We start from the raw sequence: 26,725 nt of genomic DNA, 5'->3' as shown, positions 1-26,725 counted from the left end.
GCAATCTGCTCAAGCACAGCACCCCGTCTCCCAAGCAGAGCACAGAAGGAGTTCAAAGATAGACTAACTAACAAAGTACTTCTACTGAGGCGGCTTCTTCGATAATGTTGCCGCAATTTCGATTTATAATTAACGTGTTAATTTTTAGTTGCTTTGATCATCAGCTCATCAAAGTATTTTCAACCACACTAAAGTTGTAAAACTTGCAAAACAAGTTTTCACAAAAATGAGTACGTACGCGGCTTAACACTAATTTTAAAATCTTTGGACGCTCTGGTGCAATCAGTTGTTCGATGGGTAGTTGGAGACCCAATTTATAATATTAAAATGTCTTAAACACGCAAAGAAAGTGAGTGCGGCAGTTGGTTCATATTACGAATGGTTATATTGGAAAAAAAAAAAAAAAAAAAAAAAAAAACGTTGGCACGATATTGGTACCAGTAATGAACTCCAGATCTACTCTAACTATTTCGTTTGGGATTAGTGAAAACGTCCCATTAAAATATCAATATTTAAGTCCTCTCATGTAAAATGATCAGAGGATAGAATAAAACAATCAGAGAATAGTATCGAAATATAAACAGTAATTGAACCGTTGCTTTCACATGATGTGTAGTAGACTATCGTAATGGTTATGAATGTGGTTACTTTATTGTCGGTATCTACGAGTCTGATCACCGGGGTGACCCAAAGGTAGCAGTTGCGTAATCTACTATGAATACAATCGGTAAATAGACTTTTTGGAATTTGTAAATACGATTGCAAAACACGCAGCATGCTTTTATACGACATGCAGTGAAGGTACCAACAACAGCAATGGCACCCAGCGCATCAGCCACAGTAAGTGCTAATTTAAGGCAAGGCGTCCAACATCAAAGGAAGATTTTTGCTATTCCCCCCCTAAAAAAGATCAGACTTAACAACTTCAGTTAAAGTTCTGGCATATAGCACTGCTATAAAAAAAATCCAAACATTCATTTATAATTAATGAAACAGTGCCAGAATTTTCTCATGGAAAATGCATTGAGTGGTGTGAAACATGACTCTGCCCCAAGAATCTATTTTCATAATGTGCAGGGATTTAATAGTAAGCTGAATGAGCTAGAACGTTTAACGAGTGTCAACAGACAACTCTCAAATGCCCAAATACTGTGTATTACTGAACAGTACATGAAGTCTCCCAAAATGGAATCAGTTGTGTTACAATTCAAACTAGTGCATCAACTTATCAAGGAAAGTCTTCAAAGGTGGAGGAAGCCGCATATTTGTAAAAGACAGTGTTGCAGCTTCTTCACTGGGCATATGCAACTCTCATTCCATAGAAAAAGACATAGAATTGTCAGGTGTCGAAATCAAAGATGTAACAGTGTATTTCATATGAGCTTATAGATTTCCTTTGGGCACTTGTGCTCCTTTTATAGCACTTGGACACCAGTATTAGAAAAAATAGTAAAAAGGAAACGTTTAAGGGTCATAATCTGTGGTGATTTTAATATCAGTTTTACTACAGGATGTGATGATCAGTGTAATTTTAAATATTTCATGAACTGTTACAAACTTGATATGAGGTGTACGTCCTCAACTAGGGTAACCAACCGAAGTGAAAATGCCCTTGACCAAGAGGTTAGCAACATGGTTTGTTCTGTTAGGTCTGTAAATTTAGGATTTTATGACAATAATGCACTGATTATACAGCCAGTCTTTCTGTGAAGTAAACCTCAACCCAGAAAAATGACAACATAAAACAGAAATTGTTGTCTATGTACTTAATTTTTTGTACCACATGCATAGAGAAAACTGGGAGACTGTATAGCAGTCTCAATCAGTAGATGAAAATTTTGAAATCTTTTTAAACATTTTCTGCTACTATTTCAATTGCTATTTCCCTTTAAAAACGAAAAATATATGTAACAACGGAGTATCCTACAAATGGGTTACAGCAGGTACTATAACCTCAGCAAAGAGGAGGAGAGAGCTGTTCTCCCTCAGCAAGAATAACCTTGGCAAAAGTGAACAATTTAACAAGTATTTCACTGCATACAAAAGAATATTTAGAAATGTGGTGAATGCTGCTAAAAAAACGACACATGACACCCTTCTGAAGTTTTCACACAATAAAAGCAAATTCATGTGGCATATAGTTAATGCAAAAACAAGTAGGAATAGTAATAGTGTTAGTAATATTAAACTTAAAGTAAGTGCAATGTGATTACTAACCAAGAGGAAGTAGCTCAGGAATGTAACTCCTACTTTATTGGAGCTGTAGAAAAACAAACAGAGCATCTAAAAAGTAATTACTCCCATCAACCAGACCTCAATCCCTTCACCAACACAATGTTTTTATCACATACATGGGGAGCAGGTATAGAAAAGCTAATTTATAATAAAACAAGAAAAAATCATCAGGAAGAGAAGACATGATCCCTTTCTTTCTTCTGCATTGTTGCAGCAAACTTATTAGTAAGTCACTGATTCATGTAAGAGCTGCTTCATTTTCAGATGCAGTATTCCCAAGAAAACTTAAAATAGCAAAAGTCATACCCATACTTAAAAGGGGATCTAAAGAAGATCCTAACATCACCCATCCAGTTGCAGTGCTGTCTTTATTCAGAAAAAATATTTTGATATGCAGTGGTTGCCAGACTAAAATCATTTATTAGAAAAAATAACATTCTTTCTTGTGCTTAGTATGGTTTCCAAGAAAATGAAACCACTACCGATGCAATATATGAATTTCTTGATACTACATCTTGTTGACAAGAAATTCCCAGCTATAGGTATGTTTCTTGACCCCACCAAGGATTTTGGCATGGTAAGTCACAACATACGTCTGCAAAAGTTGGATTCTTATGGGAAAAGGGCAACTACCCATGGCTGGCTCAGCAGCTATGGCAAAGACCGAGAAGTCAGCCAATCAGGAACACTAAATGGTGTGCACTCATTTACACATCGTAAAACATAGTGTGCCCAGGGCTGTGTTCTAGGTTCCTTGTTATTTCTACTTTATATAAATGACCTCCCTTCCACCCTACCCACTAGCAAGGCATTTCTGTTCGCTGATGATACTAATATCCTTATATCAAATACAGATGAAACTCTTCAGTCAGCAATTACTAGAAATACAACCCTACTAGACTAATGGCTTGCATCAAATAGAATACTCCTAAATGCCTAACCTTCCATACCATTCAGGACAGAACTCCTTAAGTTCCAACAGTGACACTAAGTGGTAGCAATGTAGAATTTGGCAAAGAAATAAAATTCATAGGGATTGAAATCACTGATATATTCTCATGAAAAAACCACAATGACATGATTAGTTCCAGGCTAAACAAAGTGTTTTATGCTCCACTCAGTGAGGGATGAGTTAAACGCCAGCATATTGACTTGCATGTATTATGCTCTTTTCCATTCAGTACTATGCTATGGATTTAAGGTCATAGCACTGAATCAAGAAAATTATTTATACCAGAGAAAAGGGCAGTCAGAATAATCCTGTACAAAAAGCAAAGAGAAACATGTAAACCACATTTAAAAAATTAAACATACTGCCTCTCCCTATCAAATGTATATTTGAACTTCCCTGTTTTATTAAACAAAATATCAATGGATTGCACAGGAATCTGGACAGTCACTATCATGACACAAGGCCAAAAAGTTGTTAAGACTAGTTTATGTACATTGAGTGATTGAATGGATCAATAAATATACGAATACAAATACCTAACATCATTATGGCTAGATTTCTGACATAACCAGTTGCAACAAGAGAGTAGGTCTCAGGCATGATATTTTTTTCTGTTTCAGTATTAAATGTTTGTTGTGAAAGTCTATGCCAATACCATATTATCTCAGGTTTGTTAGTCTTTTTGGGAGGTTTATGCTACAAACGAATATAAAATTGTAAACCTCTGAGATTACACCAAATTAATTACTGCACTAAGCAGGTGCACTGTGGTTCTGTTGTTTGAGGCAATCTCCCAAGGAAAACTTGCTACAATGTGTTAAAAAAAATGTTGACGCATCACAGTTCTTGCCATATGTTGTCAACTATAGTGTGAAATATGCAGAAGTACCTGTTTGTCAATGAACATGAGGTGACACCACTTAATTTACTTCTCTCTGTGCCAAAAGAAATATAAATAGCAGGGGGTCTTCCCCACTCTTTTCCTTTTTGCATTATGTTTTTAAGACTTCCATTGTAACAGTTGTTTTAAGTTAGTCATAACAAGCTTCATGAGGGAGTTAGTACATTGTGGGCTATTGTTTTACATTGCTGTTGTGGCCTTCAGTCCACAGACTGGTTTGATGCAGCCCTCCATGCTACTCTATCCTGTACTAGCTGCTTCATCTCCAAGTAACTATTGCAACCTACATCCTTCTGAATCTGCTTAATGTATTCATCTCTTTGTCTCCCTCTACGATTTTTACCCTCCACACTGCCCTTCAGTACTAAATTGGTGATCCCTTGATGCCTCAGAACATGTTCAACCAACCAATCCCTCCTTCTAGTCAAGTTGTGCCACAAATTTCTCTTCTCCCCAATTTATTCAGTACCTCCTCATTAGTTACATGATCTACCCATTTAATCTTCAGCATTCTTCTGTAGCACCACATTCGAAAGCTTCTATTCTCTTCTTTTCTAAACTAGTTACAGTCCACGTTTCACTTCCATACATGGCTACACTCCATACAAATACTTTCAGAAAAGACTTCCTGACACTTATATCTATACTCGATGTTAACAAATTTCTCTTCCTCAGAAATGTTGTATAATCATATTCGCAAACTGTGAATGTATTTCAAGTATTTGATATGATTGTGGATTGTCAGCAGTGTCTGTATGCATCTCTGAAGGACATTTTCATCGAACTAGAAACTGTAAAATACATCATAACAATTCATCATTTTTAAAACTGTTGCGTCACTTTGAGTAGTGACAAATACTTTTCAGACTCTAATTGTAATTGTGAACCAGTTTGATCTTCTTCTATGGATCTAAATGCAGCTATTGGTACAACAGACAACTCTGATAGTGTCCAAACAATAGTGAAATTCCTATCCTCACCCTAAGTTAAGCAATAAAAAGAAAACATAAACTAAGGTCCAAATCTGTCATTTGACTCCCCCCCCCCCCCCCCCCCCGTCTCCCTGGGGCTCACGGTCCTTTTGTGAGTACATGTGTGGCGAGCACGGGGCCCTGAGCTATTGCAGCCTTCCTTCATTCCTGGGCTGCATTTCCTTATTTCCTTTCCCTTCCCCTCCTTTCCTGTTCTTGCTCCTTCCCCTTCACCCTCTCCTCTCCCTCTCTTGGTGTCCTCGTTTATGTTGGCCCTGCTATCCTCCTGGTTATGTTGGCTTTGCAATTTGGTTTTGTTGCGTAATTACCTCATCCTTTTGACATTCTCTGGTCCCCCTCTGGGGTTTGACCTCCATTACTAAATTTCTGTTCTGTAGTGTGAGCCATTTGGGGAAGAGCACCTTACCGAGTGTCTCTGTCGTGTGCCCTCCTAGTTCCTTCCACCTTTTCCTTCACGTCGTGGTCTGATGCTAGAGTACATAGCCAGCACGGTAGCCAGCCCATATGGTGGTGTCGCCATGTACCCTTTCAGTTGAGCCCCCTGAAAACATAGGAATCACACTTCTGATATCTGAGCTGTGACCTCCTCATGTAAGCCTAGGAGTGGTTGCTTGTCGTCCTGGAGCATCGGAACTCCCGGAAATGGCTGCCATGCCAGACGGCCCTTGCTGTGGCTGGGTGGTGCCCTTGGGGAGAGCCCCTGATCGGAGTGGGTGGTAGTATCAGGGCGGACGCTATGCAAATGAAACGCATACGGGTCCAGAACTCTGGCTGTTCATTTACGGCCGTCTCTTTGCATGGAAATGATTCTTTTAGTGCTGCTTCTTCTGCCCCTTCAGCCTTCCCTTTCATGGCTACCCCCTGGGAGGAGGGTCGGGCTCGTCAGCTAGGGGCGAAACCTTACCCCCACTATCTGGTTTGCACCAGGACTGATGGGGATACTTTCACCAATACCAAACCTTTATTTTTTGTGGAACACATGAAGGACAAGTTTGGCGAAGTAGACTCTCTGAGCAAGATGCGGTCGGGTTCGTTGTTGATCAAAACTGCTTCAGCTGCCAAGTCTGCAGCCCTTTGTACCTGTAACTATCCTGGCACAATTCCTGTGTCCATTACCCCCCCCCCCCCCCCCCACCAGTCTTTGAATATGGTTCAAGGTGTAATTTTTCACAGGGACCTCATCCTTCAAACTGATGAGGAACTTAGGGACAATCTCGGAGGGGGGTTTTCACTTTGTTCGGCGTGTTCGGAAGGGTCTGAAAGACAATCGCATTGATACTGGTGCTTTTATCCTGGCCTTTGAAGCGGATACACTCCCTGAGAAGGTCAAGATTATGGTTTATCGATGTGACATGAAGCCGTACATTCCACCATCTATGAGATGGCCGGCCGGGGTGGCCGAGCAGTTCTAGGCGCTACAGTCTGGAACTGCGCGACCACTACGGTCGCAGGTTTGAATCCTGCCTTGGGCATGGATGTGTGTGATGTCCTTAGGTTATTTAGGTTTAATTAGTTCTAAGTTCTAGGGGACTGATGACCTTAGCAGCTAAGTCCCATAGTGCTCAGAGCCATTTCAACCTATGAGATGTTTTAAGTGCTTGCGTTTTGGCCATATGTCTTCCTGCTGTTCGCAGGCCTCTCTCTGTGGTGACTGTTGACGTTCATTCCCCCTCCTGTGTGTGTGTTAATTGTCATGGCAATCATTCTCCACATTCACCGGATTGCCCAGTTTATAAGAAGATACAGGAGTATAAGTCCCTTGATTGTCTAACCTACACTAAAGCTCATAAGAAGTATGCACGTCTTCATCCTGTGTCCATGACATCTAGCTATGCATTAGTTAAATCTTCACCCCATCCTCACCCTTTCTTACCCCAGTCCCAAACCCCTCTCCTCCCCCCCCCCCCTCTTCCCCTGCAGCTACCACACCCTCTCCCTCCGGGCACCGCTCCCCCTCCCCAGCCAGAGAAGTGTCCCACTTCTTCAATGTCTGTCGATCAAGAGTGCCCCTCCAGGGTTCCCCCGCCCTGGCACCTTCAAGGCCAAAGGTCTGCTGCCACATGACAACCACAAAACCATGGTCTGTGGGCCCCCAGGTCGCCCGACCTCTTTCTGTTCCAGATCTCGCTGCAGCTGGTTCCTTTTTGCCACACAGCCCTCCTCGATCTCAAACAGAAAAGAAGAAGAAACATAAGTCCCAGGACAAGGAGCCTCTGGTGTTGCCAGAGGTCCCGTCCCCACCTTCGCAACCTGACTCTGACCTGTTGTTCATGGATGTCGCCCCCTCCTTGTCGGTGACAGGTTGTGACCCAGCGGCATGACTGGCTTTAGCCTGTTCACCCCCCATTTCAATCATCATTCTGTGCTTATCCAATTGAATTGTAATGGATATTACAATCACATTCCGGAGTTGAAATCCCTTATTTCGTTTTTTTCTGCAGCTTGTGTGGTTCTACAGGAATCTCATTTTACTGATAATCACTCACCGCCCCTTCGTGGGTTCTGTGCTTTCTGTCGAAATTGGATCGGCCCCCTGCAGGCCTCTGGTGGCGTTTGTACATTGGTCGATATGGATGTTGCTAGCACATGGATTCCTCTTCAAACTAAATTAGAAGAGGTTGCTGTTAGGGTCCACATGGACTCTGAGGTCACGGTTTGCAATCTTTATCTCCCTCCTGACAGGACTCTTACACCTGCTGCCTTAACTGCCCTTCTTCAGCAACTTCCTCCTCCCTTCCTCCTCCTCAGGAATTTTAATGCTCATCATCCCTCGCGGGGCAGTGCATTTCCATCTAGTCGGGGTCTTCTCATAGACGCAGTTTCTTGCAGACCACGACTTGTGCCTTCTTAATGATGACTCCCCTACTCATTTCAGTGCCGGTCATGGCACCATTTCTGCCATTGATCTTTCTCTTTCATCTCCCTCCCTCCTCCCTTCATTCCACTGATCACCACACAATGACCTTTGTGATAGTGACCCCGTTGATTCTCTCGCTCCCTTCCCACTCCCCAATGGACAGGTTACCTTGTTGGTCTTTCCAATGCACCGATTGGCCTCTATACACTGCACAGGTCATTCTTTCTCCCTCTTTGTCGGGATGTATTGATGATGTCCTCCGTGACGTATCTTATGTGATTGTTTGTGCCGCTGCCCTTGCTATCCCACACTCATCCAGACCATTTCGCCACTGCCAAGTCCCATGGTGGAATCTGGCCATTGCTGCTGCCATCCGTGATTGCCATCGAGCTTTGCAACGCCTTATGAGGTACCCATCCGCTGTCAATCTTATTACCTTTAAACGCCTTCACGCCAAAGCCCATTACTTAATCAAACGGAGGAAACGGGTGTGTTGGGAATGCTTTGTTTCTTCCCTCAGTTCTACAGTCCCTATGTCATGGGTATGAGCTATACTTCCCTCTCTCCAAGGTTGCCATCGACAGTCTACCCTGCCGGGCCTTGCCCTCCCGGATGGCCTTTGCATGAACCCGTTGATTCTCACAGAACATCTTGTGACCCATTTTGCAACAGCATCAGCATCAACCTCCTATCCAGCTGCTTTCCTTCACCAGGAACAGAAGGCTGAAGCTTTCACCTTATGTTTTACCCCTTGTCAGTCAGAATCTTGCAGCGAACCTTTTACTGAATGGGAACTTCTTTCCGCACTTTCTTCTCCTCATGATACAGCCCCTGGCCCAGACTCCATCCATAACCAATTCCTTCAACATCTCAGTGCTCCACAAGGACAACATCTTCACTGGGTGTTTAACCGTATTTGGCTCCAGGGTGACATCCCTTCTCAATGGAGGGAAAGTATCATGGTACCCATCCTTAAGCCTGGTTAACCCCCTGTTTGTCGAAAGATGTCAGCCAATTAGTCTGACAAACATTGTTTGCAAGTTACTTTAACAGATGGTAGCCCGTCGGCTCAGTTGGGTCCTCGAATCTCGGGATCTCGTATTGTCCCCTTACCAGTGTAGCTTCCGAGAGGGACAGTCTCCTATCGATCATTTACTTCGACTGGAAACCACAGTTTGGCAGGCCTTTTCCCGGCGCCGCCATTTGGTTGCAGTATTTTTCGACCTTCGCAAGGCCTTTGACATGGCTTGGCGCCATCACATCTTACTTACATTTCATGAGGGGGGTCTTCGGGGCCCACTCCAGATTTTTATCCACCAGTTCCTGTTCCATTGGTCGTTTAGGGTTCGGGTTGGTACTGTTTTTGGTTCTCCATGGACCCAGGAGAATGGCATCCCACAGGGTTCTGTATTGAGTGTACTTCTTTTTCTCATTGGTATAGATGGACTTGCAGCAGCCGTCGGTCCTTTGGTCACCCCTGCTCTGTATGTGGATGATTTCTGCATTTGGGTTAGTTCCTCTTCGATGGCCTGTGCAGAGTGACAGCTCCAGGGAGCTATACGATGTGCCTCTGCATGGACCCTCTCATACGGGTTTCAATTCTCTCCTTTAAAATCGTGGGTGGTCCACTTCTGTCGTCGTACTACGGTCCACCCCGATCCGGAGCTCTACCTCGATGCACAACAACCTGTGATGCCACATTTCATTTCCTTTGTCTTCTTTTCGACAACAAGCTCACTTGGCTGCCTCATATCAGACTTCTGAAGGTAGGATGTTTCGGTAAACTCAATGTCCTTCGCTTCCTTGCCCACACCTCTTGGGCTGCGAACCACAACACCCTTCTCTGCCTTTATCGGACATTAGTGCTGTCTTGCTTGGACTATGGTTGTCAAGTTTATGGTTCGGCTGCTCCTTCCACAGTGCACCTCCTGGATCTGGTCCACCATCATGGTATCCGTTTGGCCACCGATACCTTCCCTACTAGCTCTGTTGATAGTCTCCTGGTTCAAGCTGGGATCCCCCCCCCCCCCCCCCGCCCCCCCTTTTCTGTTCAGCAGTCCCAGCTTCTGGTTTCTTATGCAATTACTGTTTGTTCCTCCCCCACTCATCCTTCCTATTCTATCCTGTTCCTAGACCAGGGACGTCGCCCTCCTGATTCCTGCCCTCGGGTGGGTTTACCGGTTGGGCTCCATCTTGCATCTCTTTGCCATGATTTTCAGCTTCCTTCTTTGTTCTGTCTCCCTTGTTTCCTCCCCAACCCCCTCCCCCCCTCCCACTCCCCCCCCGGTTAGTTCCTCGGCCCTGGATTCGGATGGATCTCTGCTGAGGTCCGAAAGATTCTGTTCCCTCGATGGTGTTCCGTTGTTTTTTCTGCTGAATTTTATGGGAGTTTTGGGATGCTGTTGTTTTTTTACACTGATGGCTCTAAATAAGCTGATCGTGTGGGATATGCCTTCAAGTCCTCTGTTGGCATGGAAAATCATCTCCTGCCAACTACTGCGGAACTGATGGCAATTTCCCAGGCCCTTACCTTTATTTCACGGTCCCAACTCAACCCCGTTTTGTTATGTACGGACTCAATGAGTGGTCTTCAGGCTATTGACCGGTGTTTTTCCTACCATCCCTTGGTCTCAGCCATCCATGACAGTCTTGCTGATCTTCACCATGCTGCTTGTTCCATTGCCTTCCTTTGGTTCCCTGGCCATGTGGGTATCCCAGTTCATTTGGCTAGGAGATCAGTCACTTAACCGCCTTCTCTGTAACCCCTTCTGTGGCAGATTCACGGCTTCACATCAAATCCCACTTTGCTCAATCATGGGCCAACTCTTGGGAGGCTATCTTCTCCCTGTCCAATAAACTTCATGTGATTAAGGATTACAGTTACTGGTCTTCCCTCAGCAATACGCTTCAATGTAGAAGCATACTGCCTCCACCTAGACCATTCAAATTCTTCAAAGACTATTACATTATGAACACGTGCATCATACCCGCCAAATCCGAATTCAGAACAAAACGGTAGATACACATGCTGCTTCCGAGAAATAATTTTTTCAATTAAGGTCGACTTGCCAATATTTGTATCACCATAAAGGTACAACTGCTTCTTACGCACCTCCGTGGACCAAAAGGCCTTGTTATACCACCGTACAACGCGCCCCGCCCAGCCATTGTAATTCAGATGACACTCGCTTAGAGACCTGACAACCAACCGATTTGCCTGAAAAGAATCGAAATACTTCTCAATGAAACGAGCTCCAGGGAGCTTGTCAGTTTATGATATTACAGATGAATTCAAGTTTTTTTCTAATAAATATGCTTCAGTAATAATTAATAAAGTAGTCACATATGTGTATACAATTAATGTTACAATAGAACGTTTGACTTTGGATGAAAGGGCTAACAAGAAAATATTTGAGGATCAAGGTGCTCTTGAGAAAGTTCGTATAGCTTGTACTAATAAAATCGGTGCATTTGATCTTAATCCGGAGCGCTCTGCAGGTGTTCCATGGCGTAAATATAGTAGGAGGAATAGATTTAAGTTTGTAACTTATTCTAAACCAGAAACGAGTGCTGATATAGACAAGGTTAAATCATGGACTGATTTGGAAAGCCAGTGTAAGGCAAAGAATCGTTTGTTTCAAGGTACTAACCCTTTTTATATTGGATTACAAATTGCTGGTGATGAACCTGAGAAAACTGATGATGTTCAGAGTGAAGTTAAATATGTAACATATGTTGTAAGAAATAGAGTGTATATGACATTTTGTAAGAGGAAGGGTACTGTTACTTTCTGAATAAAGGTTATTGTTTACAGCTAATGTCTGCGTTGGAGTTTTTTTATTCCAACTGGGACCATATCCGAAATTATCCTGACGACCTGCGGCTGGCGTTCCTAGTTCCCAACAATCAACAGAGGATAGATGAATTAGCTATTACCTTTTGTGGCAACAAAATAAATTACTCTGCTGCTGTTATTGTGTTAGAAGAACTGTGGTATTATAAGCCGAACCTGGATGATTTAGTTCATCAGTTTAGGACTCGACCACCCTGTGTCGTCTCCGCATCGGCCATACCAGGTTGACCCATGGTTTTCTTTTGCGTAATGAGCCACCCCCACGTTGTGGTTGAGGAGCCTTCTAGTCAGTAGCCCACATTTTAGTGGAATGCCCCCTTCTTTTGGCTCTGCGTACTAAGTACAGACTTCCCTGCACTTTACCTTTAATATTGGCAGACATATTCCCAGATGGTTGAACTGGTTCTCACTTTCCTCCATGAAAGTGGTTTTTATTCTCAGTTTTAAGATTTTTAATCTCACTCTGGAGTAGGGGCAAGGCGGTGAGGGTTGGGGTGTCTCCCACTGTAAGCTGTTTTTGGAGATTCCTGACTCCCCTCCCTGGCGAAGATCCTCTTTCTTTCCCTTTTACTCTGTTTTTATCACTTTTTAGATTTGGTTAGTCTCCTTTTACAATATGCACTTTTACATTCTAGCAGTTGAACACTTTTGAATAGCAGGTGGTCTTGCCTGCACTGCATCAGAGGTGGGATATTTCCTGCCTCTAGCATAGCCTTGGGGCTGCTCACTTGTTGACTTCCCTCATTTTGTTTTCACCATTGACAACACAACTGCATTTTTACGTTTTTTAGCCTTTTACCTTTTATCGTTTTGACTTTTCTGAGATGTCAATCCGTCTGAATGGACCCCATTTGAAACAAGGGACTGATGATCTTGCTGTTTTGTCCCTTCAACCCCAATCAACCAACCAACTATCAGTTGACTCAGCTCACTTCACTTGGTGGAATCTGATATTTCAGCAGACACAGCAGAGTATATAATCTGTCTGAGGGAACTATTCATTTTAGTTCACCAACTTGGTGGAAGGATCAGTTTAAACACAATGAAAAATCTAACCTTTAAGGTGGCTTTCGTGTTGCAATGTAAGAGGGCTATCCATAAAGTACATTACGTTTTCGTTTGTGTCCGTTAAGGGTGGGGCTAGCGCGGCCATCTTGGTGTCATGGCATTCCGCCGTTCAGTCGGCATCCTGCCGTGTGCTAGTGAGAGGTTCGTGCTGTACTCCGTTGAATTACTGTGACAGTTTGAAATGTCGGCGTTAATTGAAAATGCCGCGAAGTGTGAAGTGTGTGCTGTAATAAGGTTTCTGATTGCAAAAAACTGTACACCGATAGAAATCTATCGGCAGCTTTGTGAAGTGTATGGGGACAACATAATCACTGAAGGTGGAGTGCATCAGTGGGTCATAAAATTTAAAAATGGCTGAACTAAATGTTCATGACGAAGAGCGAAGTGGAAGACCCAGCATAGTGACTGCCGAACTTGTCGAAAAAGTCGATACCGCGGTCCATGAAAACTGTAATTTCACAATAATGGAACTCTCTATGAGTTTTCCACAAATTTCACGAAGTTTGTTGCACGAAACATTTACCGAAAAGCTTGGTTACCACAAGTTTTGTGCAAGATGGATACCAAAAACCTTGACAGAGATTCACAAAAATCAGCGAATGGCTGCAGCGTTAACATTTTTGGACGCTTACGAGAAAGATGGCGACTCATTACTCGATCGCCTCGTTACTGGTGACGAAACATGGGTTAAGCATGTGAACTGCGAGACAAAATTGCAGTCAATGCAGTGGGGGCACACAAATTCCCCCCAAAAACCCAAGAAATGCATGCAGACAATGTCGGCAAGGAAGGTGATGGCGACTGTCTTTTGGGACAGAAAAGGTGTGATTTTTGTGGATTTCCTGGAAAGAGGCACTACAATAAACTCTCAAAGGTATTGCCAAACTCTGCACAACCTCATAAGAGCAATACAAAACAAGCGCAGGGGAAAGTTGGGCTCAAAGATCTTGCTGATTCACGACAACGCCCGGGCCCACATGGCAAATGCCACTCGTGAAGTTCTCGAATCTTTTAAGTGGGAGTTGTTTCCTCATGCACCATACAGTCCCGACCTGGCACCGAGCAACTTCCACTTATTCCCAGCAATGAAGAGGTGGTTGGCTATGCAGCGTTTTGATGACGACGCACAGCTTCAAGAAGAGGTAACCACGTGGTTGAAGGCGCAGGCGGCCAAATTTTACGACGAAGGAATTTCCAAGCTCGTCCATCGCTACGATAAGTGCCATAATTTAAATGGCAACCATGTAGAAAAGTAGTATTTAAGTGTGGCTTTCATCTGTATGTAATAAAAAAAATTTCCAATACATTATTTATTTTTAATTCCAAAACATAATGTACTTTGTGGATAGCCCTCGTAATATCCATATGCTCAGGTCCGTGTTGAGGTACAGGGAGGATCCTTTTTAAACCTACTGATACCCCAGTCCTAAAGCTCATTTCAAACAGAGTCAGATTTGCTGTAAATTATGTGATGGCTTCCTAAAAGGTGTCATTGACAGCTAGGCTGTTGCCTGCAAGGAGTTTTGTAAGTTTTTTGTTCAACACTCTTTGTAAGTTTATTAGCACTGATCAGTCAGAATTCCTGTTGGCATGTGATCTTAGAACCTGCATGGCAGGACCCCATCGCAAGAGACTTGCTAGAAGGTTTTTTAATTGTACGAGGCCTGTTCAGAAAGTAAGCTCCGATTGATTGCCAAATTGAAACCACAGTGAACATCAGAAATGTTTTACTTGTAACAATTAGCTACACCTTTCAGATACTTCTCTACGTAGTCGCCGTTCTGACTTAGGCTTTTGTCATAGCGTTGTACCAACTTTTCAATAGCCTCATCATAGAAGGCAGCCGCCAGTGCTTTCCGCCAATTCTCCACGCTGGCCTACACCTCGTTGTCTGTGTCAAAATGTTGTCTTCAAAGACAGCGGTTCATGTGACCAGAGATGAAACTCAGGGGGAGACAATTGCGGACTGTATTGTGGGTAATCTCACATTTCCATTTGAAAACGATGCAGGAGCATCTTCATTGCCCCTGCAGAATGCGGCTGAGAATTGTCTTGAAGAAGAAACAGCACGACAGTTATGTAATGTTAGCTGCATAGCTTCAGGCGAAATTTCTCACCAGGGCCTCGTACTTGGCGGCAGACACTATTTTCTAGACATCTTTACGCACTCACTGCGAGCTCAGAAATGAGAAGAGCGACGTGATGCTAACTGGGGTTATACTAGAGACACTACCCAACACATCTGTGCAAAGCTTTATCGGATTTTCATAGTCGTTTCCATTTCGCGACCGATCGGAGCTTACTTTCTGAACGCCTCTCGTATGTATGGCTCCACAGTGAAGGGAAGAACTTTTTGCTGTAATTAATGTATATATGGATGCGTCATTAATAAATGCTGAAACAGAATCTGCATTTATTATAACAAATCTGTGTACTTGAAATGGGCATTTTACCACCAAACAACTAGCTATAGGCATTAGACTGTATGACAGTTTCAGCAGAAGAGGTAGCTGTCCCAGTTATCTGCTACCCAACAGTCATGCACACCATAAAGCAAACTTAAAATGAAACTTGATGCAATTGACACTAGATTAAGGGACTATAGCCTTCCCTGCAAAGATGACCTTATGGGGCATAGGAGCAAAGGAGGAGTGGATATGCTTTCAAATAAGTCATCTGTACTGCCCTAATTAGAAACCTTCAAACTGTTGCAGTCAAAATCTGTGCAAGAAAAAGATAACAGTGTGTACTACTTCTTAGCACCACAAAAGGCATTTACTAAAAGGCTCCTACATGCCTTTTCCAAACCATTTCTTCTAGTGTGAGTCTTAAATCCACCCAAAAGTGGTATGGGGCTGATGTACCTACCCTGAAGATAAAGTTTTAGCATGTTTCATGATGTTTAAGGAGCCATGTATTCTCAATACTAGCAACACATACATCTTGACACTGCTACAAATTCCATGACCATCTACTATATTGAGCAGTCTCTGAAAGGGAGATAACAAAATGGCTCATCAGCGGAGTGAATATCACCTTGTACAAACAACTGGTTATTTTTGGACTCCAAGACACTATTGAGGACTGGGTGAAATGCATCATAAGCATGATCTCCCATGCAACTGATGTATCTTTCTCAAAGTTCTTAAGTCATCTTTGAAGGCAGCCTATATGTTAGTGGAACAGTCAGTGTTACTCTGCACAACCACTTAAATGCCAACCAGTAGCAGAAAGCCTTACACTCTTGGGCTATGAAAATATGAGAGAGAGAGAGAGAGAGAGAGAGAGAGAGAGTGTGTGTGTGAGTGTCAGTCATGACTGTTTCTGTACTCTTATCAACTTGCTCAGCACAAGTCCGGAAAGCCGCCAGATCAAACAACTGGCCACCTATAGCAGAGGTGCTGATGCAGGAATGTCTTCAGACACCATCTGACAAAATCACTTGGACAATGGCAAAGCACTTAGCAGCATTCACTGCCACTACCGGCCAGGGTCCACATTCCACTTCTTTCATTCCCGTATGGTGAGGGATTGGTTGGACGTCATATCCAGGAAGTCTGAGTATCATAACAGTCCCTTTTCCAGACGAGAGCTGGTTTCAGCATTGTTTGAGTCCCATGATTTTGTGTTGCCATACAGCTGTGTACAATACAGGATGTTGCAACATTTTCCCTTTTTGTGGAGGGAGGCAGTTCTGGGTTTAATCTTCACACTAGAGAAGCTGCTTTTGTACATGTGACCAATGTCACCTTAATGTGCTGTACAGAAAAGACCTTAGAGTGAACAATCAACAGTTGAAACTTCCTGGCAGATTAAAACTGTGTGACAGACTGGGGCTCAAACACAGGAATGAACAGGACTGTAGCCAACCCCTCTGTTATCCAATCTATATAGTAATGGCACAGAGTCCTAATAAGGGTGCAGTCATTGCTAGTAAACACAGCCACTGACCTGCCTGACACAGCAACCCCAGCAACTGGCCCTGGTTCAAAATGCTACCATGTGAGACACAAACATGATTTCTTCTGCATGGTTAGTGTCCAACGTGCTGTATTTAATTCACTTGGGCCAGCCAGTCATCACTCCAGTGGCTGGGCAATTTCAGGAGGACCCAGCTGATTAGGTCATCAGCATGGCAGTGCTATGTTGTGTCTTCTGCCAGTGTCGATCATCACTGCAAGATGAACAATGTTATACAGGCAGTCATAACTGGTGCAGCTGGGGCATGTTGTGCTTGAAGATGCTGGACTTACGACGCAACTGCCACCGTCACCACTGAGCCACGAAATGCCCCCACAGTGTTCAGTGCTGTTGGTGTCTGCCAACCACCTGCTGCTGCTCTCTGGCCAGTCGTCTGAATTTGACTGGGGAATCGCTGGTTTCTACAATGAAACTAGAAGACACTGCTAGGTGTCCCTTTCTCTCAGTGGAACCATGTCCAGTACTCTGGCCAGTGCCACTTAGTTTAACATCCACCAAGTCGGCATTCACCGTACAAGCAATCTACCTTCCAATTGTGTGTAAAGACTGCTGGCTGTTTTCTACACATGTCATGCTGATTGAAAACTAAGTGATGCCCTGTATGAGGGAGCACCCAAATAATTGTCCAGATCTGATGGAATAATAAAGAACTGTTATCTTTAAACCGATTGTCTCCCTGCAGCCATTCACAATACCATCCATCCTTCTTTGTCATTATCCAACCTAGGATGCTCCGGTTAGGAGTCTACCACTTCCTGACAAGCAGCAAGATGGTTACCACCACTTAGTAGTAGTCACTGCAGCCCCAATGTGATAGCACGCAGTAAAGGAAAGCAAGGAGAAATGTGGAAAGAGAATTAATGTTCAGGGAGAACAAGTAAAAATATTAAGAAGTGCTGATGACATAGTAATTCTGTATGAGATGGCTAAGGGCTTGGAAGAGCAGTTGAAGGGAGTGGACAGCACCTTGAAAATATCAACATGAGTATAACAAGCATAATAGAACATAGCTGAATCAAATTAGGTGATGCTTAGATTAGATTAGGCAATTCAACATTAAAAGTGGTCAATGAGAGCTGCTATTTGGGCAGCAAAATAACTGACAGTTGGCAAAGTAGATAGTATATAAAATCCATGCTGGCAATAGCAAGAAAAACATATCTGTAAAAGAAAAAATTGTTAACATTGAATATAAATGTAAATGTTAGAACATCTTTTCTCCAGCGTTTGTGCAGAATTGTCACCTTGTATGGAAGAGAAATTTGGACAATAAGCAGTTTGGACAAGAAGAGAATAGAAACTTTTGATGTGCTGCTGCAGTAAGCAGGTTCAAATACAGTATATGTAGGTTGCAGAAGTTACGCAACAGTGAAGCTTGCACAGGATTGTCTAGCGTGCAGAGCTACATCAAACCAATCTTTGCACTGAGACCGCAGCTGCTTGGGAGAAGATAAGATATATTTTGGTAGTGAAAGTTCCCTCCTACTCCAACTCTCCTGAGTGTCTTTCAATCTATACAACACCTGCATCCAGCAGAATGCTCTGACTGTCCTGAAAAAAAAAAAAAACTGTTGGAGTTGCCCTGAGTGCAAGGCATAGATCTAATAAGGAACATAAATTATAGGTGTGGCGGCCAAGGAAACAAGTACTGAAAATCTTTTGGTTCAGTGTACAATCTCCCTAGAGGCTAATTGTGCAAACACAGAGTCATGCTTCAGGGGAAGAAGACTGGCTGGATGTGACGCTGAATAAACTGCATCATGTAAAGTATATTCAGCCCTGTTGTTCTTTCTTCCTGCCACTTAGACAAGAATATATTCTTTTCATTCCTTTCAGGTAGGACATAGTTTGATATGATGCATGGTTTACTCTTCTAGTGAGAGGAATTTCTCCATTTCCAGTGTGCAGTACTTGTTAAGATTGTGTTCAATGTGCAACTAGTTCTACAGCTTAATTAAATAGAGGTTTTTAATGTGTCGTATGGCGGCAGACTTCTCCAGGGTCAGTTAGGGTGTGTACTTGGATTGTGTAGTTGGTTGTGCACTGCCTATAAAATGCTGTGATTCATGTCTGAATTGTGGTCTGATGCAAGGTTTTAACTTGTCACATAGTCATCATAACAAATAATTTACTTAGAGTAAAATAATGATATCCCCAGATATTAGTTTTTGTGCATTAATGTGAATGAGAAAAATTTAAATATTACAGTATATAAAAGCCTTGAGAGGCAAAACCATTTGAGCTCTAGGAAAACATATATTGTGTATTACTATATAATAAATTACCATTAACTTTAAACAAACAACAGTGAATTAATATTACAGCACCATTCTCACTGTAGCATCAATGTTTAGCTATGGAGGCATAAGAACAAGATGGTGCAATGTTAGCACACTGGATTTGCATTTGGGAGGATGATGTTCAAATCCCTATCTGATCATCCAGTTTTAGGTTTCCAAAGGTTTTCCTAAAACTCTAAACGCAGTTGCTGGGATAGTTGCTTTGAAAGGGACCAGCCAATTTCCTTCCTTATCCTTCCCCAAATGTAAGCTTGTGCTCCTACTCTAATGATGTTTTTGTTGATAGGACATTAAACACTAATCTTCCTTTCTTTGAAAGCATAAAAGCTTCTAGGGTTTCTTAAAAAACTGACAACTTCAATCTCAATAGGTAGTTATAAGAGATTTAAAAAAAAAAAAACAATTAAAGGGCAGAGAATTACGTGAAATACAAAAGTCTCTAAATTGTCCATAAAAGAGGGAGACACATGCTATTAATCCATCATTAAGTATGGGAGGGAGGAAGAGAATTTGAGGTGAGATCTAGAACTAGTTTCCAATGATGTTTATTTCAGGAGCGCATTTGCATTTGGAAGTTCCTACTACCACAGAGCTGATTCCAATGGTTGTTCACAGATAATGCCACATTTTATCCTCAAATACCAGTTTTGTTGCCATTGCTAGATAGTGATAGAGGGCTTAAATTAATGGCCTTCGGTTCTGCAAAATCCTGTTGTGTTACTGGAGTTCTCATCATTTCATCTAGTACCTGGTTACATGTTAGCTTTGAATTTTTAGTTCTGTTATGGCAGTTTGATTTCTCAGCTTTAATGGCATGTAGCACATACCTGCTTGGTTAATCTTCACACATCCATTACATGTTTATTAAATTTCTTCTTCCAGGCAGCTTCCTGGAACCAAGAGGCTGGAGAATTGTGCATTGCAATCAGTTAGAAGAATAATATCTATATGCATTTAAAAGAGCTCTTCTGCCCAAACACACACCCTGCAAAAATGTAGGTATTATTTTTGGTTATATTAGAGAATATTTACTTATATATGAATGAACAACTCAAGACTTTAGAAAATAAGAGTAGACAGCCACTTTCCTTAATATGTGATTTCCGAAACATGTTATCATGTACCTTTTTGAAAAGTGAATGAAATAAAATAGTATGTTAAATTTGGAATGAAATGTTTTGTTAAAAAACCGCTTTTGTGTTTGTTAAAAGCCACGGCTAATTTTTCTCAGGGTGCTATCGGCAGAAATCTCATACATATTCCAACATGAAGACATCCGTCTTGTGATGGATTAAAAAAAAAATATCTTTCTTTAATGTTGCGCGATAAGCAAATTAAACACAAAACTCAATTAATTATTTATTTTTCTCTGTGAAGCTTGATGCTCCAGTATAGCCGCCTATGTGCAATGGCAGCGTATACAGTAGAAATAATTGTTTTTAATAAAACTGTACCTCGGGCCTAAAATGAAATGTAAAATATTATAAGATGCTGTTTTCTATTTATTGAGATTAAATCCTTTCAGTACGTTCAGAATAAAATGACTCTTAAGAAAGTTTTTATCATTTTAACACCAATAGCGTTGCTTCAACAATGCACTTACACAAAATGACCAGGGCAACATTTAATTGTTACATAATTAAAAAGGGGCAGGGAAGGTACTTTCGTTCTACTAACAAAAATACAAGCTACATTGGATGCTGACATATATATTTAACAAAAATTATAATTACACTACATATAGTTACATTACGTACAGACCGTGATCTATATGCGTCCTTCAGCTAGGACGTCAGAACCAAGATGGCGCTATCAATGCCTGAGCTCAAACTCCCACCATATACCAAGAAGTATTTACATGTCATCGTTGGGCATGGGGAATCCAGGTAAGGGGACCACCCAGGTTGCTGTTGTTGTGGCTAGATGACACCCATGGGAAGAGCCCGCATTTGGAGTGGGTGGCAGCAATGTGGATGTCTTGCAGATGAAGCAGATCAGAATTTTTCCTGCTGGAAGCTACACAGTCCCCAGCAGTCTCTTCTGAAGTGAAAGACTGCTACAATGCAGAGAGATGTAGTTTCACATTTCCTTTCCTGGCTACACTGTGGGAGGAATATAGGGCTAAGAGACAGGGGGCAAATATTCCTTACAACACTTAGTTTGCTCTAGGACTGATAGAGATTTCTTTTTGACCACAAAACTATTACTTTTTTTTGAGCAACTTGAGTGTACATCTGAGGAAGCGATTTTGAAATAGAAAAGTGTTTCAGTTCTGATTAAAATGTCATCTGCTTCTCAGTTGCTACTCACCTTTGGCAAGCTGAGTGACATTCCTCCAGCACCCCCCACAACAATCTCATTTTGGTACAATGTATCATCCTCCGCCATAACCTCTTTCTATTGACCAATGACAAGTTACGGACTGACACAATGTGCATTTCGTCCATCATGTCTGTTGGGGCCAAAGGACAATAGCAGTGGTATTGGGGCCTTAATCTTGATCGATCTTAGATGTCTCGTTGCCTGAAAAGGTCAAGGTCATGGCGTGTACATGCAGTGTGAAACTGTATGTTCCTCTTCCAGTGCGGTGTTTCAAATTAATGAGATTTGGGCACATATCTTTGCATTGTAATGCCACTCTCATTTGTGGAAATTGTAGACATCAGTTGCATACAAATGCTCCTTGCACCCCCCTGCTCCCCCCTTTCCCTCCTTGTGTCAACTGTGGGAAGCTGGGAAGCACCATTCCCTCTGTTCACCAGATTGTGCCATCTTCCAAAGAGACAAAGAGAAAAGAAAATTGAAGAATACGGAACTCTTGACCGACTCATATATCAGAAGGCCAAGAAGAAATGTGATCTTTCATCTTGTACATATGAGGACGTTTGCTATGGCTACAACAATGTCGTCCCCTCTAGTGATGGTATCCTCACCCTTCGTGCCTTCTATGTCCAGCCCTTGGGTCCACTCAACTCAAAATCAATATTTGTATGTGTCAGTGGACTGCTCAACATTTCTCAGTTTGTAAGTGGTGATATTCCTGTACAGGAGTGTTTAGTTATATAATCATTAGTGGTAGTATAACATAAATATCTAACACGTAATCACAGCCTACATCCAGTGGCATAACAACACCCATGAATGTTCTATGTCTGTTGACCAATTGCTGTCCATGTGTATTTTACATCAGGATTATTCTTTTGATGAATAGAGTTTAGCAGCAACAGTTTTCCCCAATACTCATTGGTACATTCTTGGAATAACAATAAGTGAAAAACCATAAAACAAAACAATGTTGGAGATAGAGTAATCCATTTGTCACATACACACAGTGTGTCCACAATAAAATATAATAACAACTTGCAAGTTGGCCTTCCTTCACTTGATTGTCATATCATCATCCAGTTCACGGCCTTGACAACATCCTCCCAGGGAAGACTCCATGTACCCCCTCTGTCCATACCCAGCATAATCTCAAGGTCAAGAACTGTTGGAAACTGGCTGGCACTTATCTAGGTGTACATGGAAAACAATCTAAAAATCCACATCCAGGCTGGCAGGTACAGCACCCCCTATCAATAATCAAGGGACATATGCCATCTTTTCTACCAAAAATGGGCACTTTTGAGTGCTTGGTTATCTGGACAGTTCTTTTTTTACTGTTTCTGATAAATCAATATCTCATTAATTGTATCTACAAGAATAAGCATGAAACATGCAAAATTTTATTAATAACTTTTTTATTTTCAGGCAATTTGAAAGTGATTTACAGCTACCAGAGAAAGTGCTAAAATACGAAGCATTCATAAATGATGTTCTTAAAGAAGACCTGAAGAAAGTGCATGCACGGCAAGATCATGTTACCACAGAAATAGCTGAATATATTCAGCTTAAGAACACTATTCAAACACTGAAAGAGGCTGACATGGTTAAGGATGGATTTAAGGCGAAAATGAATTTGGGATGCAACTTTTATGTGCAAGCAAATGTATCTGATCCAAAAACTATGTTCATAGATATTGGTTTGGGACATTATTTGGAATTTACACTGGATGAAGCTCAAAAATTTATTGACAGAAGATTGGAATTGCTGTGTCAACAAAGCAACAAACTGAAGAAAGATAGTGCTCAAACCAAAGCAATGATTAAAATGGTGCTTGGAGGTCTGCATCAACTCCAGTCAGAGAGTGGAAGTGCAAAGTAATATTGTTACTACATGGCCTGTTACAGATTGACTTTTAACTTATTGTGGTATACTTTTGTACAATTATATTATTTTACTTGATTAATTTTGTGGTTTTATTATAGCTGTAAAGCGAAGTGAAAGTAGTCACATTTGATGCCTTTATGAACTGGCCTTATATGGTAATGTAACCTAAATGCCCCACAAAGACAAGTTGTAATTTGATGATGTTACTAAAAATATCAAAAAGTCATTGATGGACTTACTGCTAGACACATGCCCTAATAAACGTTCAGATATACAAAGAGAAACATTATTAGCAAAATTCTCCAAAAGTTCTTGACATATTTACTTGAAATTTTTGCATGACGCTCTAATAAACATTCAGATAGACGAGGCTACATAGTTTCAGTGCATATTGTTTGTAGACATATGCTACGTAAAGGGGAAATGAAATTAGCAAAAATTTAAATGTTTCTGACCAGTTTACTTAAAACTTTTACATGATGCTCTAATTAAAGTTTACATAGATGAAGACTACACATTTTTTTAAGTACAGTGAAACCATGCTTTTACACTTTTCAACAGATTTAAAAAAAAATGTGTAAATGTGGGAAATCATTTTTTTTAAGCAGTAAAAGTTACATGCATGATCCCTCCCTTGCATTTTTTTAGTTTATTAATGATTTATGTACATAATAGGTGTGAAAAAACTTGTCAGGGGCTTATTATCCAATAAAGGTTATCAGAATTTTATCTATTTTTACCGACTGATGTAACTGAAACTGGTTAACTGTCAGGAAAGTACAAACATTTGACTTAATTTCATTCATCTTAATAGATGTCTTTGGAAAGCTTGCAACTGTGTCATTCATTATTTAAATAATGAAATATTGCATCAGTTATGTATTCATTCACACTTAAAACGATGCTTTTCATGAAATTATTCCCATATGTAAATATTTTGTGTGATGGTTGCATATGTGCTGATCTACAGCCCTTGCAATCTAGGCATCACTTTCCGGTTTTAAGATACTGTACACTAGTATCAGGCAAACAGTACTGCCATTCAAATGGGCTCAGGATTACCCAATATGCTGTGGCGCTCGATACTGTATCGAGCTTTTCCCAACAATTACGTGACATTTGAGTCGCACAGCGTGAGTGCACATGGCATAGGCAAGAAACTACTACCTAGCCATGACAATAAGCTATGGCTTTGATTAAAATTTGACAATTTCATCATGCACTGGAGGAAATGCCATTAATTCCTACCACAGCACAAGCTGCTATTGGGTTTGAACAAATTGACAATATGAATTATCATACAATGCCGCTATGTATGTATATATAAATATTTATGCTGATTTTTTTTAATAAAGGTAACAGACAAAGACAAAACCGCCTTCCAAAAAATATTACTTGACTGAACCCATTACAATATTCTATTTGCACGAGTGGCGCTAATAATTTATCAAGTAGGTTGAAATAAGCAATTCCATCCCTGTTAGAATAACAGGTCAAAAAGTTATCAGATTCTGATCAGTCGCAAACAAGATGGCAATATTCAGGTGAAACAATCAGAAAATTAATAAAGAATCAAATTAAGAATATCATAATATAGTGGCTAACTTAATTGTGAGAATATGTTACCATACGGTGAAGGACATGTCTTGCAAACAGTACCACTAGACATCACTATGTTGTGGGACAGCCAAAAGTTTGAGAATTGGACAGAATCCTAATTGTAATTTTTATTTCTTTGTGAGTTGCCATTGTTACTCTTAACCTGCAACCTAGATGATGTTTCTATTTGTGTTTGTCATTTTTTTATTTAAATCTATAGTACATTCAAAACGCACAGACAGGACATTCTGATAGTACAACAAAAAAAGAAATAATCGCTAGGGGCCAATCAGGACATTGAACAGAAGCCGAGATTTCCCAAACAGTGATGTAAACTGTTCCAACAGTTGCAGTTTCGTTGACACATGCATACACATGGTTTGTGTGTGAAACATCACAAAAAATACTTAGGTAAATATTTGCACTTGACAATGAGAATAAATTCTCGAAATGCACTTTGCTAAACAAGTAAAAATACTTTACTGGTGCAGTGTTTTGTTATTTAAACCAAAAATATTTTGAGTGCTGCAACTAGCGCTACAAGTGGTCAAACAACGAAACAAATGAAATGCGATTTCGAGAATAACAACGTGTTTGGGGGGGGGGGGCGGGGGGGGGGGCATATTGGTGTCCCACGCAGACTGCTGGTGAAATGGTGTGACGTCACTAGGAATACGGGAAGCTTGAAGGGGAAAGTGAGAACACTACTAGCAAGTTGTTAATATGTTAATGCAACCAAATTTCCAGGTCTCTCTCTCTCTCTCTCTCTCTCTCTCTCTCTCTCTCTCTCTCTCTCTCTTGAAATAAATAGAATTCAGTCAAGTTTCAGCTGATGTTGTTGCTGCCTGTTTTGTAGTAGTATGAGCAAAGTAGAAATCATTGTCCTCTTGCTGAATGCAAAAATGCTTCACAGAAAACTGCAGACATTGTTTATCATCGATTTCCAAAAGACAGAGAACTACATCACAAATGGGTGTCATGCTCTTAAAGAACTAATAAAAATAATGCAAGGATTTGAGGAAAGTGGCAGATTAAAATTTGAAATACAACTTCTGAGGAAGGAAAACCACACTTTCAAAAGAAATAATAAGATTCTGAACCCAAGTGTTCAAAGTGTGTGGCAGAAGTAAATAGATGTGCTGCTTCTCCAATAAAACAACAAATTAGAGATCATGTAAATAGCATTTTGTCTCTGCATTTCACACCAGGTAGGATTTGATCTTGTTAAAAATAAACAGTGAGTTAAGGGGGGCCCGAACAATATCACTAAAGCTCTCATCTTGAGAGCTTTCTTAACTGAAACTTGTACCTACTTGTGGAAAAAGAACTATCCTTTTCCTTGCCGACTAACACATCAGAAATGGACGAAGCAATTCAAGTGCAGACTTGGAATTCTAAAAACAGTGGTGCCCCTACGAAAGATTAGATACAACACACTAAAACGCTTCCTTGAGATTTGTTCTAACATGCATTGTGAAGAAATAACAATGCCTGCTGCCATTCAGAAGAGTTGAATGATGTTGGTAAAATCTACACTTGGAATATGGGAGCCTTGTAAGTCTTGACATTCAGGCTTAACTAAGATTCTTTGGATTTTTTTTTTGTCTGAAATCCATTGCCTGTGTACATTTTACAACAGCCTAACACCTTTCGAAATGAGAAATAGAATGCAGCTTCCAATATTAGCTGTAAATACTGACAACATCCCCTTGCCATTAAATACATCTGTTATAGGTGGTGCCAATGAGGTACTGTCAGATGTTTCTCCAACAGAAGA

At 41.2% G+C, this 26,725-nt stretch overlaps 1 protein-coding gene across 6 annotated transcripts; it reads left to right on the top strand.

Annotated features, from left to right (window-relative positions):
* The first annotated feature begins 115 nt into the window (after positions 1-115).
* On the top strand, positions 116-23,428 carry LOC124601857 (protein UXT homolog). 6 transcript variants are annotated; one of them, XM_047136282.1, is made up of 3 exons: positions 116-230; positions 20,022-20,134; positions 22,890-23,428. In XM_047136282.1, the coding sequence occupies exons 2-3, from the start codon at positions 20,088-20,090 to the stop codon at positions 23,341-23,343; spliced, it is 501 nt and encodes a 166-aa protein (XP_046992238.1). In that variant the 5' UTR covers positions 116-230; positions 20,022-20,087; the 3' UTR covers positions 23,344-23,428. The 6 variants fall into 6 exon arrangements, with proteins under 6 accessions (XP_046992238.1, XP_046992234.1, XP_046992237.1 ...); XM_047136278.1 differs by lacking the exon at positions 116-230 and adding an exon at positions 262-345; XM_047136281.1 differs by lacking the exon at positions 116-230 and adding an exon at positions 282-349.
* Positions 23,429-26,725: the final 3,297 nt, after the last annotated feature.

Source organism: Schistocerca americana, chromosome 1 (genome assembly GCF_021461395.2).
Source record: "Schistocerca americana isolate TAMUIC-IGC-003095 chromosome 1, iqSchAmer2.1, whole genome shotgun sequence".
In the NCBI taxonomy this organism is placed as follows: domain Eukaryota; kingdom Metazoa; phylum Arthropoda; class Insecta; order Orthoptera; family Acrididae; genus Schistocerca; species Schistocerca americana.
This window is presented reverse-complemented; position numbering and strand designations above follow the sequence as displayed.

Excerpts from the sequence above, each read along its gene's own strand:
- LOC124601857 (XM_047136282.1), top strand. The coding sequence starts at position 20,088 with ATGCATTTAAAAGAGCTCTTCTGCCCAAACACACACCCTGCAAAAAT. Across the intron at positions 20,135-22,889 it reads AACACACACCCTGCAAAAAT|GCAATTTGAAAGTGATTTAC; the intron begins GTAGGTATTATT and ends TTTTATTTTCAG.